The sequence below is a fragment of the Hemitrygon akajei genome, chromosome 1 (assembly GCF_048418815.1).
Source record: "Hemitrygon akajei chromosome 1, sHemAka1.3, whole genome shotgun sequence".
NCBI lineage: Eukaryota > Metazoa > Chordata > Chondrichthyes > Myliobatiformes > Dasyatidae > Hemitrygon > Hemitrygon akajei.
The window spans coordinates 86,628,267-86,651,012 of NC_133124.1; the positions used below are offsets into that span (position 1 = coordinate 86,628,267).

General features: G+C 41.2%; 1 protein-coding gene across 3 annotated transcripts in view; it reads right to left on the bottom strand.

The window, feature by feature from the left end:
* Positions 1 to 5,973: 5,973 nt before the first annotated feature.
* The window catches only part of ralbp1 (ralA binding protein 1), a 56,350-nt gene continuing 39,577 nt past the window's right edge, over positions 5,974 to 22,746 (bottom strand). For all 3 annotated transcript variants that reach the window (XM_073047281.1, XM_073047301.1, XM_073047293.1), the window contains exons 8-10: positions 17,153 to 17,274; positions 11,871 to 11,997; positions 5,974 to 7,174 (exon numbers count right to left, since the gene is read on the bottom strand). In XM_073047281.1, the coding sequence (XP_072903382.1) occupies positions 6,905 to 7,174; positions 11,871 to 11,997; positions 17,153 to 17,274 (519 nt within the window). In that variant the 3' untranslated portion in view covers positions 5,974 to 6,904. The remainder of the gene's footprint in view (positions 7,175 to 11,870; positions 11,998 to 17,152; positions 17,275 to 22,746) is intronic.

Genomic DNA, 22,746 nt, shown 5'->3' on the forward strand with positions numbered 1-22,746 from the left:
AGATGCATCCTTGATAATGCTTTTCACCCTGCCCAGGCAGCGTTTATGGTCGATGTTCTCAATGGTGGGCAATTGGGTGCTCATAATCCACTGGGCAGTTTTCACCACGTGCTGGAGTGCTTTGCAGTCTGATACTGGACAATTGCCATACCACACTGAGATGCAGTTGGTGAGTATGCTCTCAATGGTACAGCGGTAAAAGTCTGTCAGTATCCTGGGACAGATATTCTTGATGCTCCACAGAAAATAAAGGCACTCTTGCGCCTTTTGATCAGGATGAAAGAGTTCAGGGACCAGGTGAGATCCTCGGAAATGTGGACACCAAGGAATTTGAAGCTTGATAAATGCTCCACTACAGCTCCATTGCTGTAGATGGGGACGTGAGTGTGGCTGCTAGCATGCCTGAAGTCCACAATGATCTCCTTGGTCTTCTGGGTGTTAAGGGCCAGGTTGTTGTCAGCACACCATGTGGCCAGGTTCTGGACTTAATTCCTGTAGGCCGTCTCATCATCCCCTTTGATCAGGCCAACCACTGTGGTGTTGTCTGAGAACTTGATTATGGAGTTAGAACCATGTACAGGAACACAGTCATAGGTGAAATGGGAGTACGGAAGAGGGCTCAGCACACAGCCTTGAAGCATGCCGGTGTTCAGGGTGAGAGTGGAGGAGGAGAGGTTGTCTAACTTAACAGATTGGGGTCTGTTGGTCAGAAAGTCCAAGGTCCAATTGCAGAGGGATGAGCTGATACCAAGCTGGCGAAATTTGGCGATCAGCTTGATGGGGGTCACAGAAGTGAATGCCGAACTAAAGTCAATGAACAGCATTCTGCTCTGCCATTTCATCATGACTGATCCATTTTCCTCTCAACCAAATTCTCCTGCCTTTTCCCTTTCATGCCCTAACTAACCAAGAACTTATCAACCTCCACTTTAAATATACCCAATGACCTAGCCTCCACAGCTCCCTGTGGCAACAGATAAACCCAACCGGGTTAACAAAATTCCTCTGCATCTCCGTTCTAAATGGACATCCCTCTATTCTGAGGCTGTGCCCTCTGTTCCTAGACTCCCCCACCACAGGAAATATCCATTCTATCTAGGCCTTTCAACATCCGATAGAAGAATTGGGATATATCTCATTGAAACCTAAGTTCCCACAAGTACAGGCCCAGAGCCATCAAACTCTTCTCATTTGATAACCCTTTCATTCCTGGAATCATTCTTGTGGACCTCCTCTGAACCCTCTCAAATGTCAGCACATCCTTTCTTAAATAAGGGGCCCAAAACTGCTTAACACTACAAATGAGGCCTCATCAGTGCCTTATAAAGCCTCAATATTTTATCCTTGTTTCTATATTACAGTCCTCTCGAGATGGATGCTAACATTGCATTTGCCTTCCTCACCACAGACTCAACCTGCAAATTAACCTTAAGGGAATCCTGTACAAGGACTCCTAAGTTCCTTTGCACTTCATGTTTCTCTGTTTAGAAAACAGCCTGCCCTTTTATTCCTTCTACCAAAATGCATGGCCATACACTTCCCAACATGGTATTCCATCTTCTTTGCCCGTTCTCCTAATATGTCCTTCTGCAGTCTCCTTGCTTCAACACTACCAACACACCTATCTTTTGTGCTGTCTACAAACTTGGCCACAGGCCATCAATTCCATCACCCAAATCATTCATGTACAATGTGAAAAGAAGCAGTTGCAACACTGACCACTGCTGAACACCACTAGTCAATGGAAGCAAATCAGAAAAGGTTCCCTTTATTCCCACTCTTTGCCTCCTATCAAGCATCCATGCTAGTATCTTTCCTGTACTACTATTGGTTCTTATTTTGTTAAGCAGCCTCATGTATGGCACCTTGTCACATGCTTTCTGAAAACCCAAAACAAAGCATCCACCATTTTTCCCTCCTTTGTCTATCCTGCTTGTTGCTTCCTCAAAGAATTCCAACAGATTTGTCAGGCAGGATTTTCCTAAGGAAACCATGCTGATGTTGGCCTATGTTATCACGTTCCTCCTATAACCTCAAGATCTCATCTTTAACAATCAACTCCCACATATTTCCAGCCACTGAGGTCAAGCTAACTGGCTGATAATTTCCTATCTTCTGCCTCCCTCCCTTTTTGAAGAGTGGAGTGGCATTTCCAATTTTCCTTTCCTCAAGAAGCATGCAAGAATCTAGTGCTTTTTGAAAGATCGTTACTAATGCCTCCACAATCTCTTCTGCTCCCTCTTTCTGATCGCGTCCAAGATATCCTGAAGTGGGAGTGTGAGGAGCCAGAGGTCGTGGTACATATAGGTACCAATGACATAGGTAGGAAAAGGGAAGAGGTCCTGAAAGGAGAATATAGGGAGTTAGGAAGGCAAATGAGAAGAAGGACCGCAAAGGTAGTAATCTCGGGATTACTGCCTTGTGCCATGCGACAGTGAGAGTAGGAATGGAATGAGGTGGAGGATAAATGTGTGGCTGAGGGATTGGAGCAGGGGGCAGGGATTCAAGTTCTTGGATCATTGGGACCTCTTTTGAGGCAGGTGTGACATGTACAAAAAGGACAGGTTACACTTGAATCCTAGGGGGACCAATATCCTGGCAGGAATGTTTAATAGAGCTGTTAGGGGGGGTTTAAATTAATTTGGCGAGGGATGGGAACCGGAATGATGGAGCGGAGGAGAGGGAAAACAGAAATAGATCTAAGGTAGTGAGCAGTAAGGATGTCAGGAAGGACAGGCAGGTGATGAAGCAAATTTGCAGCCATTGGGATGAGTTGCAGTGCAATCAATACAAAAAGTACCAAATACTGGACAAGGTGTTATACTTAAATGCACGCAGCATAAGGAATGAGGTGGATGATCTTGTTGTACAGTTAGATTGGCAGGTATGATATTGTGGCCATCACTGAGATGTGGCTAAAGGATGCATGTCTCTGGGAGCTGAACGTCCAAGGATACACGGTGTATCGGAAGGATAGGCAGGTAGGTAGAGGGGGTGGCGTGGCTTTAATGGTAAGAAATGATATTATATTAAGAAATATTAAATCATTAGAAAGAGTTGATATAGGATCGGAAGGTACAGAATCTTTATGGGTTGAGCTAAGAAATGGCGGGGTAAAAGGACCCTGATGGCAGTTATCTACAGGCCTCCAAACAGCTGCAGTGATGTGGACTACAAATTACAACAGGAAATAGAAAAGGCTTGCCAGAAGGGCAGTGTGATGATAATTGTAAGGGATTTTAAGATTGAAAGGCATGGACAGAGTGGATGTGGCAAAGTTGTTTCCCATGGTGGGGGAGTCTAGTATGAGAGGACATGACTTGAGGATTGCAGGGCACCCATTCAGAACAGAGATGCGAAAAATTTTTTTAGCCATAGGGTGGTGAATTTATGGAATTTGTTGCCACAGGCGGCAGTGGAGGCCAAGTCATTGGGTGTATTTAAGGCAGAGGTTGATAGGTATCTGAGTAGCCAGGGCATCAAAGGTTATGGTGAGAAGGCGGGGTGAATGTGGTACCAGCAGCATTGCAGGAGTTGCCAGAGAGCTTTGAACTCAATTCAACACAGGACTTAGGGACTCACCTCTTGGATTTTCCCTGTTTACTCCCAAAGCCTCTCCCATGAGTGGTATAGCCACAAGGCAGTGAAGGTTTGAGATCAGAGCTTTCCTCCTCCTAGGTGAGCTGCCAATCACAGCTGATGAGCTCAGTCTGCCTGAAGTGATTGGGTTTAAGGTGTCAGTAACCTGCCTTTGTCCGTAGAAACTGTTCCACTGGGTTTAGTAACTAAACCACCTGTGAAACCTGAGAACAGAGGCTATTTGAGATGTATGCCATTGGAAGCATTTAATTAGGTGGTAGGAGTTCATCCCCATTACGATAACCTTAAAAAACCTGCTCCACAACTTAGAATAAATATTAATTAGTATGTTTAAATTCTTTTGCCCCATTCCTTATACTTTCCAATCTGACAGCTGGAAGCTTTAAACATACTCTAGTTTAAAACCAATTTCTCCTGAGGTACCTCAGCAGCTTCTCCAGTGCAAACCTGGATTCCTGTTCAGTCTATACCAAGTTTGCTAACATGTCAGGGTGTTGGTAGTTACTTGTTTCAGTACTTTGGATTAACCTGATTTCAAGACAAGAGAATGCAGATGCTGGGATCTGAAGGAACACAGCAGGACAGGCAGCATCTGTGGAGAGAATTGGTCACTGTTTTAGTTCACATCCCTTCATCTGGACTGGCAAGGTAATAACCAGTATATAAAGGCAGAGGTAGGGCTGGAGCAGGAGTCCCAATCAATCACACGCATTCCCTCTGGGTGAGAATGGATTTAGAGAGAATCCACCGTCTATGGAAGAGTCGACATTTCTTCACAAATCCCTGACCTTTTCCCCAGAACAAAGGGTTTTGCAAATGTAAGAAAATGATGAGTATGGGAAAACTAAGCTTCACCTCCACTTTCCCCATCCAGGTTATTCAAGCTTGCTATTTACATGTTGAATTCCCTTCATCATCTCTTTGTCAAGATCATTAAAACTCCACTTAACAATACTGTGAGACTATCTTCACCATATGTATGTGCTGATAGCAGAGTAAGATCCACAACAACCATTATGGACAGAGTGTTCCTATGAAACGGTTTGTAAGCCGGAATGTTGTAAAGTGAATAAGCAATTACCATTTAATATGGGAAAAAATTTTGAGTGTTCCCAGACCCAAAAACTAACCTACAAAATCATGCCAAATAACATAAAACCTAAAATAATAGTAACATACAGGAAAAGCAGGAATGATATAAATACACAGCCTATATATAGAAATACTTTCCTACATCACTGTAGTGTAGCGAGAATTTCACTACATAGCGGAAGCACTCTCTCCAGTAACCTTTAAGCTATGAAACTGCCAAATTATACCAAATAGCACAAAAATACACAGCCTATATAAAGTAGAAATAATGTATGTACAGTGTAGTTTCACTTACCGGAATCAGGAAGATAGGGAGCACACTGATGATGGTGTGTTAGGCTGAGTCATCAGAGGTTCGGGTGCTCGACAATTTTTTTTCCAATAAATTGCGGTTTTATCACAGTTAAACACTTGCTTATATGAATAACCACCTTCTGTAATTATTTTCTTTAGTTCTGCTGGGAACCTTTCAGCAGCTTCGGTATCAGCTGAAGCACTCTCTCCAGTAAACATTAATCTATGAAGCTACCCTCACCTCAGAAACCAATCAAACCACCCATGACTACCTTTAAATTCCACTTCTGCAACACCTTCATCACCATCGTCCAGTGCTTTCTGTATCAGCTTATTAAAAAGACTGAATGATTTCTCAAGTAAAACTTAACAGAACACCATGCTTTGTACACCCATCAATCCACTCAAGCAATAGACTTTTCATTTTATCCACTATTAGATGCAGACTAAAAGAGACCACTTTGCTATGAGCAGAACCAACAGTAACATCAGCAGCTTTCAAGATTCTTTCTCTCTGTATAAATACTGTAGTTCAATGTGCGGCCAATGCCCTTACTTCGTTCACTACGATTGAAACACTTAATTATGTCTAGTTTTATGCCAAGTCCAACACCCTTACGAGCTCTTTTAGGCTTTTCCAATACCTTAGAACTCAACTTGCTAACAGATGCACAAAATAAATTGGCATAAAGTACAGATGCTCACAGGCATGTGTTTAAACAATGCCAGCTAGAATGCAGTTCTGGGGTAGGAGCTTGGCTGCTCGGTGCGCGCGCTGCCTTTTTTCATAACAATGAAAACACGTAACTAATGTAGGTCTTTCGACACAGCGAGAAAAAGCAAACGTTTGGTAAATGGGGGCCACCTGTACCAGTAACACCTACTGATCAATTTGTAAAATTAATGGTAAGTATTCATATTATTTTGCTACAATCCTCACATCCTGGGACATTTCAATTTTAGACCCATATTCTATGGAAAACAAAAGAAGTTTAAAAGGCTTTTTTTTATTTTTGTGAATGAATTACACAAAAACAAAGCAAATACCTAATATTTTAACAGCAGACAAACTAATCAATTGACGATGAAAATTTAAGAGACATTGACATTTGCACCAGGCACTCTTAGTCATTAGTGGCAATAGTTTGTAAGATAATGGCACTTGAACAATTTAACTGAGACTGCGTTCATAAAACTCACTGCCATCTCAAGTTGAAATACGGTACACAAAAGCCTCAGCTGGCTCTGGAATGTTCAACACATGCATCGGCGTACGAGCATTTTATTATTTTTATTTTAAATTATCGATCAGTGCAAACAACTGTACAAAAGCAGGAGTTATCGGAGGTCCAGGGCACAATCTATTTTCAGGTTGGTATTTCTGTAAACGCCGTAAAGATATCCCAACAATTTAATTAAATGACAAATACTGAGCTTATAAAATAAAAATAAAGCCAACAAAGGAGAAATTACTGACAACCACATAACATTCAGCAACTTTGCTCATAGTAACAATTCAGTCCATGTTCATCCATGTTTATTGTTTTAAAGGCCTCTACTCTGAACATTCCTGGCACCGAATGATCCTTAGCTAGAAATATAGATTTTTATTTAATAGGGAAAATTCAGTTAAAATAAAGTATTTCCACATGCATAATTAAAAACAAAAAATGGCCCAGAGTCTTCACGGTCCTTCTAGCAAAACAAAACACCATTTTCTATTTTTTTAAAAATTCAAATGATTTGTCTAATGTGCTTACCAAACACCATTTCACCTCATTGCTTTTGACCTTATAATTGGAATCTTTTATTCACCAAAAATGTAGAGAAAGATTTTAACAATACAGTTCACTGCTTGTACAGCTTCCTGGTCAAAGATTTAAGTGCAGCTGTAATGCAACAAATTGCTTGGAGCTCTTCAGATTGAAGTCTCCTTACGATCTTTGCTTGGAGAGGGTTTTAACGTTTCCTTCACAGACTTGGGTTGCTCATGTGCAATTCTCGCATCGCTCACAGCATCTCTGTGCTGCAGAGCACCAGTGGCATTATCTCCCCGCTCTTCTCCATCCTCCTGAGGCTGTTGCTCTTGTTTCAGTCTTTGCATTTGCAACAGTCGAAGCTGCACTCGCAGCTCAATAATGGCTTCTCGTTCATCATGGATCGCTTGGTTCAGATGGTTGTTCTTCACCTTATACAAGAATGAACATTAACAGTTGGCACATTAACATTACTTCTCATTTCTGAAATTCAAAAATATATTCTTATACTTTGGAAAAGCATTATCATCTCTGAAGCCTTACATTTGCCAGGTTATAGATGGAACGTGCTGGATGAAGACAGGGTTATACATCATAGAAACAGGCTCTTTGGCTCAACTCATCCATTTTGACCAAAAAATTCATCTGAGCTAGTGCTACTTGCTTGCATTTGGCTCACGCCCCTCCACCCCACCCCCCCCCCCGGCCTTTTTTTAAAAATCCATATACATGTACAAATATTCTTCTGGCAGCTCATTCCATATACACACCCCCCACCCTCTGAGTGGAAAACAATGTCCCTTTTAAACTACTTCCTTCACATGTTAAACCTATGCCCAGTAATTTTTAACTCCACTACCCTGGGAAAAAAACCATGAACATCCACCTTTATCTACTCCCCTCAATTTTATACACCACTGCAAGGGGAATGTCCTAGCAGAAGAAAGCCACAGCGGTCAAGTAACAGGCACTGAATCTGGCTCTGTGGTTCAGAAGGGAAGGGGGGAGAGGAGATGCATTGGTTAGGGGAACATACAGGAGGTTCTGTAGATGAGAACGAGATTCCCACATAGTATGTTACCTCCCGGTTGCCAGGGACAACTCAGATCAAGTCTACAGCATTCTTACGTGGGAGGATGAAGAATGTCAGTACCAATGATATGGGTAGGATGGATAGCAAAATGAGTTCAGAGAGTTGTGTGTATGTGCGTGTGGCCTCCATTGGTCGTGGTCGACCACGGGTACTGCGCCTCTGGTAGTCACTGAGAGTGGCCTCTCCAGGGCAGAGCTGATATGGATATCCGTCTGTTGCTCATGCAGTGGGACCCCCCTCACCATGCTGTTGACAGGTCCAAAGGAACAACGAAAGTCAATACAGTTTGGTGCCAGCAGCATCACAGGAGTTGCCGTGCTGGGTACAGCAGTCAGCCACCTTCGTGACTCCAACTCCAGATTTTTCCTTGGGGTTTACTCCCAAAGCCTTTCCTGTGAATGAGTATTATAGCTGCAAGGCAGCAGAGTTTTGAAATCAGAGTTTTCCCTCTCCTAGATGAGCTACCATCCGTGGCCCACCTTTGCCCCTTCTCCTGTCAGTGAGAACAGCTCCACCAGGCATAAGAACTATACCACATGTGAAGGCCGTGAGCTGGACTTGGTTGTCAGAGACTGTTTGAGACGCATGCCATGAAGAGCATTTGTATAGCAGTGGGAGCTTGTTCCCACTACCACCCTTCGGCTATCACTAACGTCAGAGTTAGGTGCTAAGTTAAAGGACAGGACCTCCAGGGTTGTTACCCATGCCACTTGCAAGTGAGGCCAGAAATAGGAAGATCATGTAGTATGCCACATGGCTAAAGAAATGGTGTAGGGAGGAGGGCTTAAAATTTTAATATCATTTGGCTCTCTTCCAGGAAAAATGTGACCTGTACAGAGGGACGGTTTGCACCTGAACTGGACAGAGGCTATATCTTTGCAGGAAGGTTTGCTAGTGCCACACGGTGGGGGGACAGGAGGGGGTGTTAAAATTAGAGTTTCAGAGGGTTGGGCAGATAGAACGGTTGTGGGAAAAGATGTTGTTAAGCCTACAAAATCAGGAATCAAAAGACTAAGCATGGTAGGCATAATGTGCTGAGTTGTGTATATTTCAATGTAAGGAGTATTATGGATGAGCTCAGGGCATGGATGAGCATGAGGAATTATGACATTGTAGCCATTAGTGAGACTTGGCTGCACAAAGGGCAGGACTGGCAGCTCAATGTTCCAGGGTTTCGTTGTTTTAGACGTGACAGAGCAGGAGGGAATAAAAGGAAAAGGGGTGGTTTTACTACTTCTAGAAAAGGTCATGGTGGTGCTCAGATAGAACAGACTGGAGAGCTCCATCCACTGGGGCTGTATGGCTGGGACTGAGGAATAAGAACAGGACGACCACATTAATATGATATTATAACCCACCCAGAAGTCCGCAGGATTTAGAGAAGCAAATTAGTAGAGATTGCAGGCTGTTGCAAGAAACTTAAGATTGTGAAAATAGGTGATTTTAGCTTTCCACACATTGACTAAGACTCCCATTGTGGATGGGATATTTGTCAAGTGTGTTCAAGAAAGTTTCCTTAATCAGTACATAGAAGTCAACTAGAGAGAGTGTGATACTAGATCTCCTATTATGGAATGAGACAAGAAAGGTGACAGAAGATTATGTAGGGGAACACTTTCCATCTAGTGATCATAACGCCATTAGTTTCAAGATAGTTACAGAGAAAGATAGGTCTGGTCCTCAGGTTGAGATTTTAAATTGGAGAAAGGTGTTGGTTGGATAGATGTTCTTGGTAAGTGGAAGGTCTACAAAAGTGAAATTTTGAGAGTACAGAGCTTGTGATGGCATCTGTTAGTCTTGTGAGACCATGAATCTGCGCCTGGAAAGTCTCTGGAGTGTCCTCTCCAGGGCGCAGGCCTGGGCAAGGTTGTATAGAAGACTGTCAGTTGCCCAAGCATCAAGTCTCCCCTCTCCAGGCCACCGATGTTGTCCAAGGGAAGGGCAAGGACCAATAAAGCTTGTATATTTCTGTCAAAATAAAAAGCAAGGACAACAGGCTTGGGGATCCTTGATTTTTGAGAGATATTGAGGCCTTGGTTAAGAAAAAGGGGATGAATAGTAGGTATATGCAAGAAGAAGCAAATTAGGTATGTGATGACTATAAAAAATGCAAGAGAACACTATTGGAGATCAAGAGGGATAAAAGGCAGCATGAAGTTGCTCTAGCAGACAAGGTGAAGGACAATCCCAAGGGCTTCTACAGATATATTAAGAGCAAACGGATAGCAAGTGACAAAATTGGTCTTTTGGAAGATCAGAGTGGTCATCTATACGTGGAGCTGGAAGTGGGGGGGGGGGGGGAGGGGGGAATTGTAAATGGACTTTCACAACTGTATTTACTTGGGAGACGGAAAGACCTATAGGCAAAGTAGCAGTGAGGTCATGAAACCTATGAGGAGGAGGTGTTTGCTCTATTGAGGCAAATCCTCAAGGCCTGGCCAAGTGTTCCCTTGGACACAATGGGAGGCTAGTGCAGAAATTGCAGGGGCCCGAGCAGAGATATTTAAAATGTCCTTAGCCATGCGTGAGTTGTTGGAGGATAGCTAATGTTATTTTGTTGTTTAAGAAAGGCTCTAAGAATAATCCATAAAATAAGAGGCTGGTAAGCCTGACATTAGTAGTGGTTAAGTTATTGGAAAGTATTCTAGGAACTGGATATATAAGTATTAGATAGGCAGGGATTAAGGATAGTCAACATGGCTTTGTTCATGGTAGGTCGTGTCTAACCAATCTTAGTGAGTTTTAAGGAAGTTACCAGGAAAGCTGAAGAAGCCAACACAGTGAATGTTGCCTATGTGAACAAGACCTTTGACAAGGTCCTCCATGGGAGGTTGATCAAGGTTCAGTCACTTGGCATTCAAGATGAGGAGGTAAAAAATTGGGTTAGACTTCGCAGAAGAGCCAGAGAGTGGTAGAAGATCACTGCCTCTCTGACTGGAGCCCTGTGACAAGTATTGATGCCGAGTCCATTGTTGTTTGCCATCTATATCAACGATCTTGATGATAATGTGGTAAACTGAATCAGCAAATTTGCAGATAACACTAAGATTGGTGGTGTAGTGGATAGCAAGGAAGACTATGAAGCAGGATCTAGACCAGGTGGAAAAATGGCAGATGGTATTTAATGCAGCCAAGTGTGAGGTGTTGCACTTTGGGAGGACAAAGCAGAGTAGGACTTGCACAGTGAGTGGTAGGGCACTGAAGAATGTGGTAGAACAGAGAGGGATCTAGAAATACAGATCCATAATTCTTTGTAAGTAGTGTGACAGGTAGATAGGGTTGAAAAGAAAGCTTATGGCACATTGGCCTTCATAAACCAAAGTACTAAGTACAGGAGTTGGGATGTTATATTGAAGCTGTATAAGACAATCAGGCCTAATATGAAGTTCTGGTCACCTACCTACAGGACAATCGTCAATAAAACTGTAAGAGTGCAAAGAAAATAAAATTTACAAGGATGTTGCCAGGACTTGAGAACCCGAGTTACTGTATATGGAAAGGCTGAATAGGTTAGGACTTTGCTGTAGTGCTCTATGACTCTATAAGGTTGGCATTCAACCTCCTATTATCTCAGCATATCCAATCCCTCCTCATACTTCAAGCCTTCCAGTCTGGCAACATCCTCATGAATTCTTTATGCACCCTTTGGATCTTGTGCTAATTTGGGAACCTCAGCAGGTCTGCACCCAATGGATTGACTGATTCTATATATTCATTGGTATGTTAGTACTTTCATTATTTTCAGCAGTTGACTGGAGATTACAGTACTTAGTAGTGAATTACTCTCAACATAGAACATACTGAAACTAAGGAAGGAACAACTCACATTCTGGAAGATTCTGATTAGTTAGCTAACTAGCCGATTACATCTCTGGGTGTTAAATTTCCAGAACTCTATTTTTTCATAGCTGAAATTATTAAAGTACTTGAAAATGATATGACTCTTAAAAATTTACTAATACCAATAAACTAAATCATTTGTACAGTTTTGTATTTCTGACAAGAGCACCTATTAATCTAATGTTATAAATTACCTCCAACTCTTCATTTTGTCGCTGAAGATCTTCCAGGATGAGCTGCAGCTCCTCCTCATCCTCACTTTCACTCTCACTTTCAGAAGAGTATTCCTCTGTTTCACTACGACCATGCTGTTGCTGACGGCTACGAAACAAACAGCACAAAAACATTATAATTTGGCAGGGATGGGAACTGGAGTGATAGTGCTGAGAATGAGGTACCGTAGATGTCGGATTATAAGCCGCTACTTTTTTCCCACATTTTGAACAGCTTTGAACACTGCGGCCTTTACTACGGTGCGGCTAATGCATGATTTTTTTTCATGCCGCCAAAAACATTTTGCCTCGTAACAGTAGACCAATAAAATTGATGAGTAGTTCACAGAGGTCCAATGAAATTGTACGATAAATCAAGCGCACTTTCACAATTAAATTATTGTAAATCAGTCATTTGTACTCACCCTCATCAACATGGAAAACACTCGAAGAAAAGCATTGTGCTACCTTTATGGCAGTTATTTAGTTTATAATATTTTCGCTTAGTAATTCATTTGTTAGTATTTTCTAGTTAAAGTTAGAAGTGTTTTAACTATATTTGTTTTCTGTACTACATCCCGGGATGCTATGACGTCACACCCGGTTTCGCCGCGTCTTGTGGGAAATACCGGTTTGCGATAAACGGGAAGGTGGGGGCGAGCAGCATTAGATCTGAGCGAATGCTGCTTTTAAGTTAAAGGCGATCAATAACTTTTCCTGGTAGGCTGCAGTATATATATTTTTTACCAGTCGTTAGGAGATATTGGAATGTTGTTCAGTAAAAAAATATACGCAACGTAATTTGTGTGTTACCGATACGTATGTATATTTAAAAGTAGCCGCGTTACAGGCACGGTTCGAAAAAAAGCATTTGCAATATGTATTTGTTTATGTTACCATATGGATTTAATTAAAAGTTAAAAAATCCTCACGTGTAATATCTTTCTGTGTAAATATCTCATATTACAACGTGGAACACCTGCGGCCGAAAATCCGGTGCGGCTTATACAAGTACAAAATTGATTTTCTTTCTAAAATTAGAGCCAGCGGCTTTTAATCAGGTGCGCTCTGTAGTGCGAAATCTACGGTAGTTGGTTTACAAACAGGCACTGTGCAGTGAGACTCCCAGCAAGGAGAGGATGATGATAGGACAAAATTGATTTGTAATGTAAAAGGCAGACAAAATCGAAAAGGATGAATACAGGACTGAAGGTGTCGTATTTGAATGCACGCAGTGTATGGAATAAGGTAGATGAACTTGTAGCACAGTTACAGATTGGCATGTATGATGTGGTGGGTATCACAGAATCATGGCTGAAATTAGATAATAACTGAGAGCTTAACGTCCAAGGCTACACATTGTATCGAAAGGAGAAGCAGGTAGGCAGAAGGGGTGGCATGGCTCTGATGGTAAAAAATGAAATCAAATCATTAGAAAAGTGACATAGGTTGGAAGGTGCTGAATCGTTGTGGGTAGAACTAAGGAACTGCAAGGGTAAAAAGATCCCCAAACAGTATTAAGGAAGTGGTCTACAAATTATAACGAAAGATAGAAAATGCATGGCATAAGGGCAATGTTACAGTAGTCAAGGGGGGAGTTCAATATGCAGGTAATTTGGGAAAATCAGGCTGCTGTTGGATTCCAAGAGGACGAATTTATAGAGTGTGTATGAGATGACTTCTTAGAACAGCTTATGGTGAGCCTACTAGGGGATCAATTATTCTGGATGGGACGTTATGCAATGAACTGGAAATGATTAGAGCTAAAAAAAGGTTTAAAAAAACTTAGGGGCAACTGATTATGATATGATCCAATTCACCCTGTAATTTGAGAAGCTAAAGTCAGATGTATCAGTATTACAATGGAGTAAAGGGAATTACGAAAGCATGAGAGAGATGTGTTGGCCAAAATTGATTGGAAATGAACTCCAGCAGGGACCACAGCAGAGCAGCAATGGCTGGAAATTTTGGAAGCAATCCAGAAGGCACAGGATATATATATCCATCCCAAAGAGGAAGAAGTATTCTAAAGACAAGATGACACAATCATGGCTAACAAGAGAAATCAAAGCCAACATAAAAGCCAAAGAGGGGGCATATAATAAGAGCAAAAATTAGTGGCAAGTAAGAAGATTGGGCAGCTTTTAAAAACCAACAGAAGACAACTAAAAAAATTGAGAAGGAAAAGATGGAATACTAAAGTAAACCAGCCAACAATATTGAAGAGAATAGCAAAAGTTTCTTCAGATACATAACCTGTAAAGGAGAGGCGAGAGTGGATATCGGACCCTATCAGGTCATGCTACAGCATCTCAATTAGGTTGAGGTCTGGACTCTGACTTAGCCATTCCAAAACACAAATTTTCTTCTTTTTAAACCATTCTGTTGTTGATTACTCGTGTTTTGGATCATTGTCTTGTTGCATCATCCAACTTCTTTTAAAGCTTCAGGTGATAAGAGTGCTACCCTGACATTCTCCTGCAAAATGTTTTGATACAATTTTAAATTCATTGTTCCCTCAACAATTGCAAGCTGTCCAGGTCCTGAGGAAGCAAAGCAGCCCCAAACCATAATGCTCTTTCCACCATGCTTCACAGTTGGGAGGAGCTTTTAGTGTTGGTGTGCAGTGCCCTTTTTCCTCTAAACATATCAATGTGTGTTTCTGCCAAAAAAGTTCAAATTTTGTCTCATCTGGCCACAGCACGTTAACCCAGAAGCTTTGTAGAATATCCAGGTGGTCTTTTGCAAACCTGAGGTGTGCAGCAATGTTTTTTTGAGAGTAGTGGTTTCCTCAGTGGTGTCCTTCCATGAACACTATTCTTGTTTGGTATTTTTCTTATAGTGGATACGTGAACAGACACTAGCATGTTCTAGAGATTTCTGCAGGTCTTTTGCTGTTACCCTTGGAATCTTTTTCAGCTCCTTCAGTATTGCACATTGTGCTCTTTGTGTGATCTTGCAGTACGCCCACTCCTAGGAAAATTAGCAAAAGTACTCAGTTTCCTCCATTTGAAGACAATTTCTCTTACTGTAGACTGATGAGTACTCAGCTCTTTAGAAATGCTTTTGCAGCCTTTTCCAGCTTCATGCATCTCGACAATTCTTATTCTGAGGTCGTCTGAAAGTTGTTTTGATTGAGGCAAGGTGCACATAAACAGATCTTTCTTGAGAAGAGCTGGCTCTGTTAGTAACCTGACTTTGCGTATCTATTTTAAAGGGCAGGTCATTTCTACAACCTCCACCTCCAATCTCATCTCATTGATTGGAACACCTGACTCCAAATCACTGTTGTAGAAGGCATTACCCCAGAGGTTCACATTCTCTTTTGAACCTGGACTGTGATTGTTTAAATGGTGTACTCAGTATTGATGAGAGGATGTACAATTGTTTGTGTGTTATTAGTTTAGGCAGATTGTGTTTGTCTATTATTATAAATTAGATGAAGCTCAGACCACATTTTATGAGTAATTAATGCAGAAAACCAGGTAATTTGGAAAGGGTTCACAAAATTTCTCTTGCAACTATATATTTAAGCACAGGTTGATAGATGTTTTTATTGGGCAAGGTATGAAAGAATACGGGGAGAAGGCAAGAGACTGGGGCTGAGAGGAAAAATGGATCAGCCATGATGAAATAGTGGAGCAAACTTGATGGGCCAAATGGCCTAATTCTGCTCCTATATCTTATGGTCTTATAACATCTTATTTCACTCAGCAGTGAGCCACATTTTAAGAAACACTGTTTGTATTTTTTTTTTGATTCTCAAGCCAATCCATCACAGCATGTGACCGTCAAACTCAGTACTGCTGCTAAACTGTTCTCAGGCTTCCAACCAAGTACAGTTATCGATTCTAACCAATATTTCAATGACAAGCTCTGAAATCTTCATCAGGGATGATGCATAGGCATGTCTAATCTGGTAGTACATATACCCCCGTCTTCCATCCCTCCTGATTGGCGAGTCCTCACTAGACTAGACATGCCTAGGTATCAGCCCTGATGAAGATGGCTAAGTGTGTCATTGAAATGTTGGTTAAAATCGATACCTGTATCTGTCTGAAAGCCTGAGAAGAGTTTATTAGTCACTTATACCAGGAAAGCACTGGATCCTTTTTCAGTACTTGCCACTTTAAGCAGAAGCAGATATCACTGAATGAAACAGTGCTGCAAATGCTAAGCCAGCTGAATCAGTTTAAAGCGAATTGGACTGATTTCCTCATTTACAAGCGATTTGGGTTTGCTGCAAGAAAGGGCAAAGACACAAGAGACTGCCTCCCACTTTATATAAGTGACTGGGATGAACATTTGGCTGCCAAATTTGCTGGTTATGCAGGAGAGCAAACTGAAGAAGGCATAAAGAAGTTCCAAAAATAGACACGGATAGTTAACTGAGGAAGGCAACGATTTTGGCAATTGGAGGGTTGTGTGGGAAAACGTGAAAATGCCCATTTTGATAGGAAAGATTACAGGAAAAAAATTATCTAAATGGCAAGAGAATGCAGCGCTCTGAGTTAGGTCAAAGTGCCCTAGTGTATGCTTCACAAATGACAGCAAGTGGTTATGAAACCTACCACAATGTTCACTGCTTGGAAACTTGTTTAAAGAAGGTTTTGTTTCGCTTTTATAGGTATTGGTGAGACATCATCAGCGATGCTTTATATCATTTTGGTCTCCTTAGTTAATAAAGGATATAAATGTATTAGCAGTTTAGAGGTTTGCCACAGTAGTACTTGTAATAGGCAGTTTACCTTATGATGAAAGATTAGACAAATGAGGCTAATATCCTATGGAGTTACGAAGAATGAAAGGGAACTTGGTTGAAACTCAAGATCCTGAGTCTAACAGGGTGGATGTGGAGAGGGTGCTTTTTCCCATGGAAAAAGATTTACTGAGATTCATGACAATTTGAAACTCTCTTTTGCAAAGGGCAGTGGAAGCTTGGTCTTTGTAATAATAAGGTAGATTGATTCTTGTTAAGTATGGGAATGTAAAAAATATGGTAGATTGATTGGAATGTAGACCTGCAGTTACCACCATCCACCACCAGCGTTGTGTACGGGCTACTCTTTTCTCACGGATGCTGCCTGACCTGCTGAGTTCTTCCAGTGTTGTGTACGTATTCTTTGATCCACAGCATCTGCAGTTGTATTTTTGTGTTTTAATCCACCACCTTCGATGGGCCAAGTTTCTTACTGCCCCAAATTGTAACATTCAAACGTACAAGAGTTTAAACAATGTCCTCTGTACTACAGCATATTACTTACCTCTGAATTTCTGCAATCTCTGCTCTAAGACGTTCAATTTCTTCTTTTTCAGATGCAATCTGTCTTCGTAAAAACTGCTCCATGGCCAGCAATTCTTCCTGTTCAGTCAGGATTTCATTCTCCTTTAAAATAATTCTTCAATGTGAGAATGAAAGCAACTCGAGAATGACAAAAAGGTGACGTCAAAGTGGAGAGGGGTAAACTACATAAGTATCACATATTATGGGGAAGACAGCATGTTTTAATGATTTAAACCAATGGATATAGAGCACATTACTAATCTGAGACTATATTATCTTCCACTTGCTTTCTTCTTAGTCAATGAATTGTGTTGTATAGGACTACAATTACTGGAGATCTCAAGTTCCTCAAACAAGTAAAGATTCTCACAGATAAATTTTGATATATGATAGGTGATTCAACCATGCAAATAGTTGCAGTTAAGTCCATCCTATCCCTTCCCAGTCATTGTCAATCACATCACTACAAGTACTGACTTTAACCATCCTCAGCCATTGTAAATCTGATGGTCATAAAATGGTCTCTTGTATGCTCGAAAAACTAAACATTGTAGAGCATCTGTGTTTAATCTGCTGGGATGACCTGAAGCTCCCTGCTGCTTGCTACTTTAATTCTCCATCCCACTCTGACCTGTCCGTGCAATTCTGTCCTCAATTTATCAGAGATTCCTCATCTATCCTCCTCCTATTTTCTCTGCAAGTTAAAGGTAACGTCATTCTCTTTTCCCCACAACCTGAAACATCCTCCACAGATGCTGCCTGACCTGGTACTAGCATTTCCAATTTTTACTTCAGATTTCCTACATTTTTAAAAAATTCTATGCTGAAGGTTTTAGCTAGGCACAGTTGGATATAAATGGACTGGTTTGGAAAAAATGGGCTTTGGAGGCCAACGTAGCATGTTTTCAAGTCCCTGAAGTCCTGCTAATTATACCAATTTTAGAGACTTAGTTTAAATGCTAAAAACCTCAAACCATGGGAAAAACTTAAGTAAAAAAATGTGAATGAGTTGAGGGTGGTGGTGAGGAGTTGCAGGTGGTGAAGAGTATGAAACAAACATTGAGGGATAGCAATATTTTAGTTTAAAACTTGGGATTCATGCCTCATTTTGCCCAATGGCATATATCCCAAAAACTGACTTGAGAACAAGGAGATAGACAGTTGCAAGAACAAGTTCGTGAACCCTTTGCAATTACCTGGTTTTCTGCATTAATTACTCATAAAACATGGTCTGATCTTCATCTAAGTCACAATTACAGCAAAACACAATCTGCCTAAACTAATAACACACAATCACTAATTACAGAGGTGAGGTGAGAGTGATAGCCCTTGACATCAAAGCAGCATTTGACCGAGTATGGCATCAAGGTGCCCCAGCTAAAATGGAGTCACTGGGAATTAGGGGACAAACCCTCCGCTGGTTGGAATCATACCTGACACAAAGGAAAATGGTTGTGGTGGTTGGAGGTCAGTCATCGCATCCTCAGGGCATCACTGCAGGAGTTCCTCAGGGAAGTGTCCTAGAACCAACCATCTTCAGCTGCTTCATCAATGACCTTCATTCTGTCATAAGGTCAGAAGTGGGTACGTTTGCAGATGACTGCACAATGTTCTGCACCATTCATGACTCCTTAAAGTGAACCAGTTCATACCCAAATGCAGCATGACCTGGGCAATATTCAGGCTTGGGTTAACAAGTAGCAAGTAACATTCAAGCCACACAACTGCCAGGCAATGACCATCTCCAACAAGAGAAGCTCTAACCATCGTCCACTGACATTCAGTAGCATCACCTTCACTGAATCCCCTACTATCAACATCCTGGGAGTTAACATCGACAGGAAACTGAACTGGTCTAGCCAAATAAATACCGTGGCTACCAGAGCATGTCAAAGGCTAGGAATCCTGCGAAGTGTAACTCACCTTCTGACTCCCCAAAGCCTGTCCACCATCTAAAAGGCTCAGGTCAGGAGTGTAATGGAATACACGCCACTCACCTGGATAAATGCAGCTCCATCAACACTCAAGAATTTTGACAATATCCAGTACATGGTAGCTAACTTGATTGGTACCCCTTCCACAAGCATCCAATCCTCCACCATCAACAAACAGTTGCAGCAGTGTCTACTATCTGCAAAGTGTAATAACACACCAAAGTTCCTAAGGCAGCAACTTCCAGACCCACAACCATTGCCATTCCTTCATTATCACTGGGTCAAGATCATGGAATTTCCTCCATAACAGCACTGTAGGTGTACCTACACCTCAGGGACTGTAGCGGTTTAAGACGGCAACTCATCACCACCTTCTCAAGGGCAACTAGGGATGGGCAATAAATGCTGGCGTAGCTGGCAACACTCACATCCCGTAAATGAATACATTTTTAAAAAAAAAATTGTACATCCTCTTGTCAATACCGAGTACACCATTTAAACAATCACAGGTTAAGTTCAAAAAAGTATGTGAACCTCTGGGGTAAAGCCTTCTACAAAAGCTATTTGGAATCACGTGTTCCAATCAATGAGATAATATTGGAGATGTGAGTTGTAGAGGTGCCTTGCCCTATAAAAAAAGACACATAAAATCAGGTTACTGACAGAGCCTGCTCTTCTCAAGAAAGGCCTGTTTATGTGCACCATCCCTCAATCAAAACAACTTTTAGAGGACCTTAGAAGAATTGTAGAGATGCATGAAGCTGTAAAAGGCTACAAAACATTTCTAAAGACCCGAGTGTTCCATCAGTCCACAGTAAGAGAAATTGTCTACAAATGGATGCCCTTAAGAGTGGACATCCTGCAAAGGTCACACCAAGAGCACGACATGCAATGCTGAAAGAGGTGAAAAAGAACCCAAGGGTAACAGCAAAAGATTTGGAGGAAAAAGGGCATTGCACACCAACACCAAAACCTCATCCCAACGGTGAAGCATGGTGGAAAGAGCTTCAAAGTTTGGGGCTGCTTTGCTGCCTCAGGGACTGGAGTTGAGGGGACAATGAATTCGAAATTGTATCAAAACATTTTACAGGAAAATGTCACGGTAGCAGTCCATCACCTGAATCTTAAAAGAAGTTGGATAGTACAATAAGAAATGATCCAAAACACAAGAGTAATTCAGAAATAGATTGGTTTAAAATTAAGAAAATTTGTGTTTTGGAATGGCTAACCCAGTTTCCAGACTTAACCCAATTGAGATGCTGTGGCATGACCTGAAGGCTGTTCATGCAAAATATCACCGAAATATTGGTAAACTGGAACACTTTTGTATGGAGGAATGGCCTAAAATTCCTCCTCTCCATTATGCAAATCTGATCAGCAGCTACAGGAAACGCTTGGTGGCGCTTATTGCTGCTGAAGGAGGTTCTACCAGGTATTAAATATACAGGCAGTCCCTGGGTTACAAACAAGTTCCATTCCTGGGTCTGTCTTTAAGTTGGATTTGTACGTAAGTCAGAACAGCTACATCCAGTATTATTTAGCGTCAGTTAGTCAAACATTTGTCTTAGTATATATTTTACTTTTCTATGCATATAAAACACTTAAGAAATGTATGTATTTCAATAATTAAACTACTGGGTTGCTTAGTAATAATTGTAGTTTTCATCGGGGCAGGGCCTTTCACATGCTCCATTATTCTCACTTTATCATTTACCTGTATCCTTTAAAGTTGTTCCGATCATTGACCGACTGTAGCCTAAAGCTTTTCCAATGACTGATGGCATTTCACCTCTTTCCAATCTCTTTATTTTTGCCACTTTACTTTCAATCGCAATCGTTTTCCGTTAATGGAACAGAAAACTGCAAATTTTATGTTCTATCGCTGAGCAGCAGTGAACTTTCTGATTGGCCTATCAGAGTTCTCTTCAGGAACTAGTTGACTTGATCAGCATTTCTGACCTGGCTATTGTTCACGATTGCACTTAATTTAAAAAAAATACAGCAGCAGCCGCGGGAAGCAGGTCCTCTGCTCCCCCTGGGTTCTAAGATCCACCCACACTAAGACAGGTTAAATGGGACAAGTGGGGGCGGTGCTGATTGGAAAGGAGGGGGGGGAGGAGTCAGGGTGAACCTTGCTAATATTTAAGGCAAATACAAAGTTACACACTTAACACAGTGTTAACAGCAACGACTTAAAATGGCAGATGGCATTCTCCTCCCTCCATTTGTAAATACGAGCTGTCCGTAAGTCAGATGTTCGTAACTTGGGTACTGCCTGTACAAGGGTTCACATACTTTTTCCAGACTAGACTGTGAATAATTAAAGAATGTGTTCAATAAAGACATGAAAAATACAATTGTTTGTGTGTTATTAATTTAGGCAGATTATGTTTGTCTATTATTGTGACTTGGATGAAGATCAGACCTCATGTTATCACTAATTAATACAGAAAACCAGGTACTTGCAAAGGGTTCACAAACCTTTTCTTGTAACTGTAGATAGCTAACCACAGAATTCAAACAATTCAATGTCCCTTAGAATCCACAATTAAGGGCAACCAAGATGATTTTCTGTCATAATTTCAACCCTAGCCCATTTTAGATTGCTCAGTTTTAATAACATATTTTCCATGAAACTCAATTCTTCGAAGAATTCAATTCTTCTTCTCAGTGTATTTTTTTTTGTATTCTAGCCATTGACTCTAGCCATTTTCCAGTTCTGATCAGTTGGCTGTTTACTAAGCACTGTCAATTAACTTGGACCAAACCTTCTTATCTCACAGTACTCAGAGACTGGCTGCATCATTGTGTGGTACAGAAAGTGTAAGGCACTGGATCACAAGTCCCTACAGAAGATAAAACCTGACCGGAAGATCAATGATGTCCTCTTCCCCGCTATTTGTGATATTTACTGGGAGCATTGTAGACAAAGAACCCAAAGCATTGCTGAGGATCCCTATCATCCATCCCACCATCTCTTTGACCCACTACCATCAGGAAGGAGGTACAGAAACATCAGGACTAGAACTGCCAAACAGGCTACGAGACTACTGAATACCCAACCACCACTGAGGTCTCGTCACCAGGACAACAAGCTGTTTACTATTTACCTGTGGAGCACACTACATATATACTGAATTATATTTTATTTACTTATTTATGGTAATATTTTTGTTTTATGTGCTGTGTGTGATATATGTTTTGTAGGTGCACCGTGGTCTAGAAAAACATTGTTTTATTTGGTTGTATATATGTACAGTAAGAGGTACAATAAACTTGAACTTGAACAAAAACAAAAGAAATTCTCCAGAGTGCCCTATGAACTTCAAAGATATGTATGTACAAAGTCTCACACCTATGGTTTGAATCCCCTTATAGTGCTTTGTTCTCTTTCTCCTTCCAAAGGCAGAGTTCTGCATTTCTTCAGCTAATTAGTTACACATTTTGACAGTTTATAACTCTTAGGTCTGCAGATTCTTTTCTTAATAACATTTCCGAATTTTGTGTCACATACATTCTTCCAATTTGTGCAACCAGGACTAAAGCCAAAATCACTGTGTTCCCATCCCCTTTAAAATGAGTTAAAACCTTTGTGAAACTAACCATTAGCTCAGATAATATCTCAAGAACAAAAGGACAA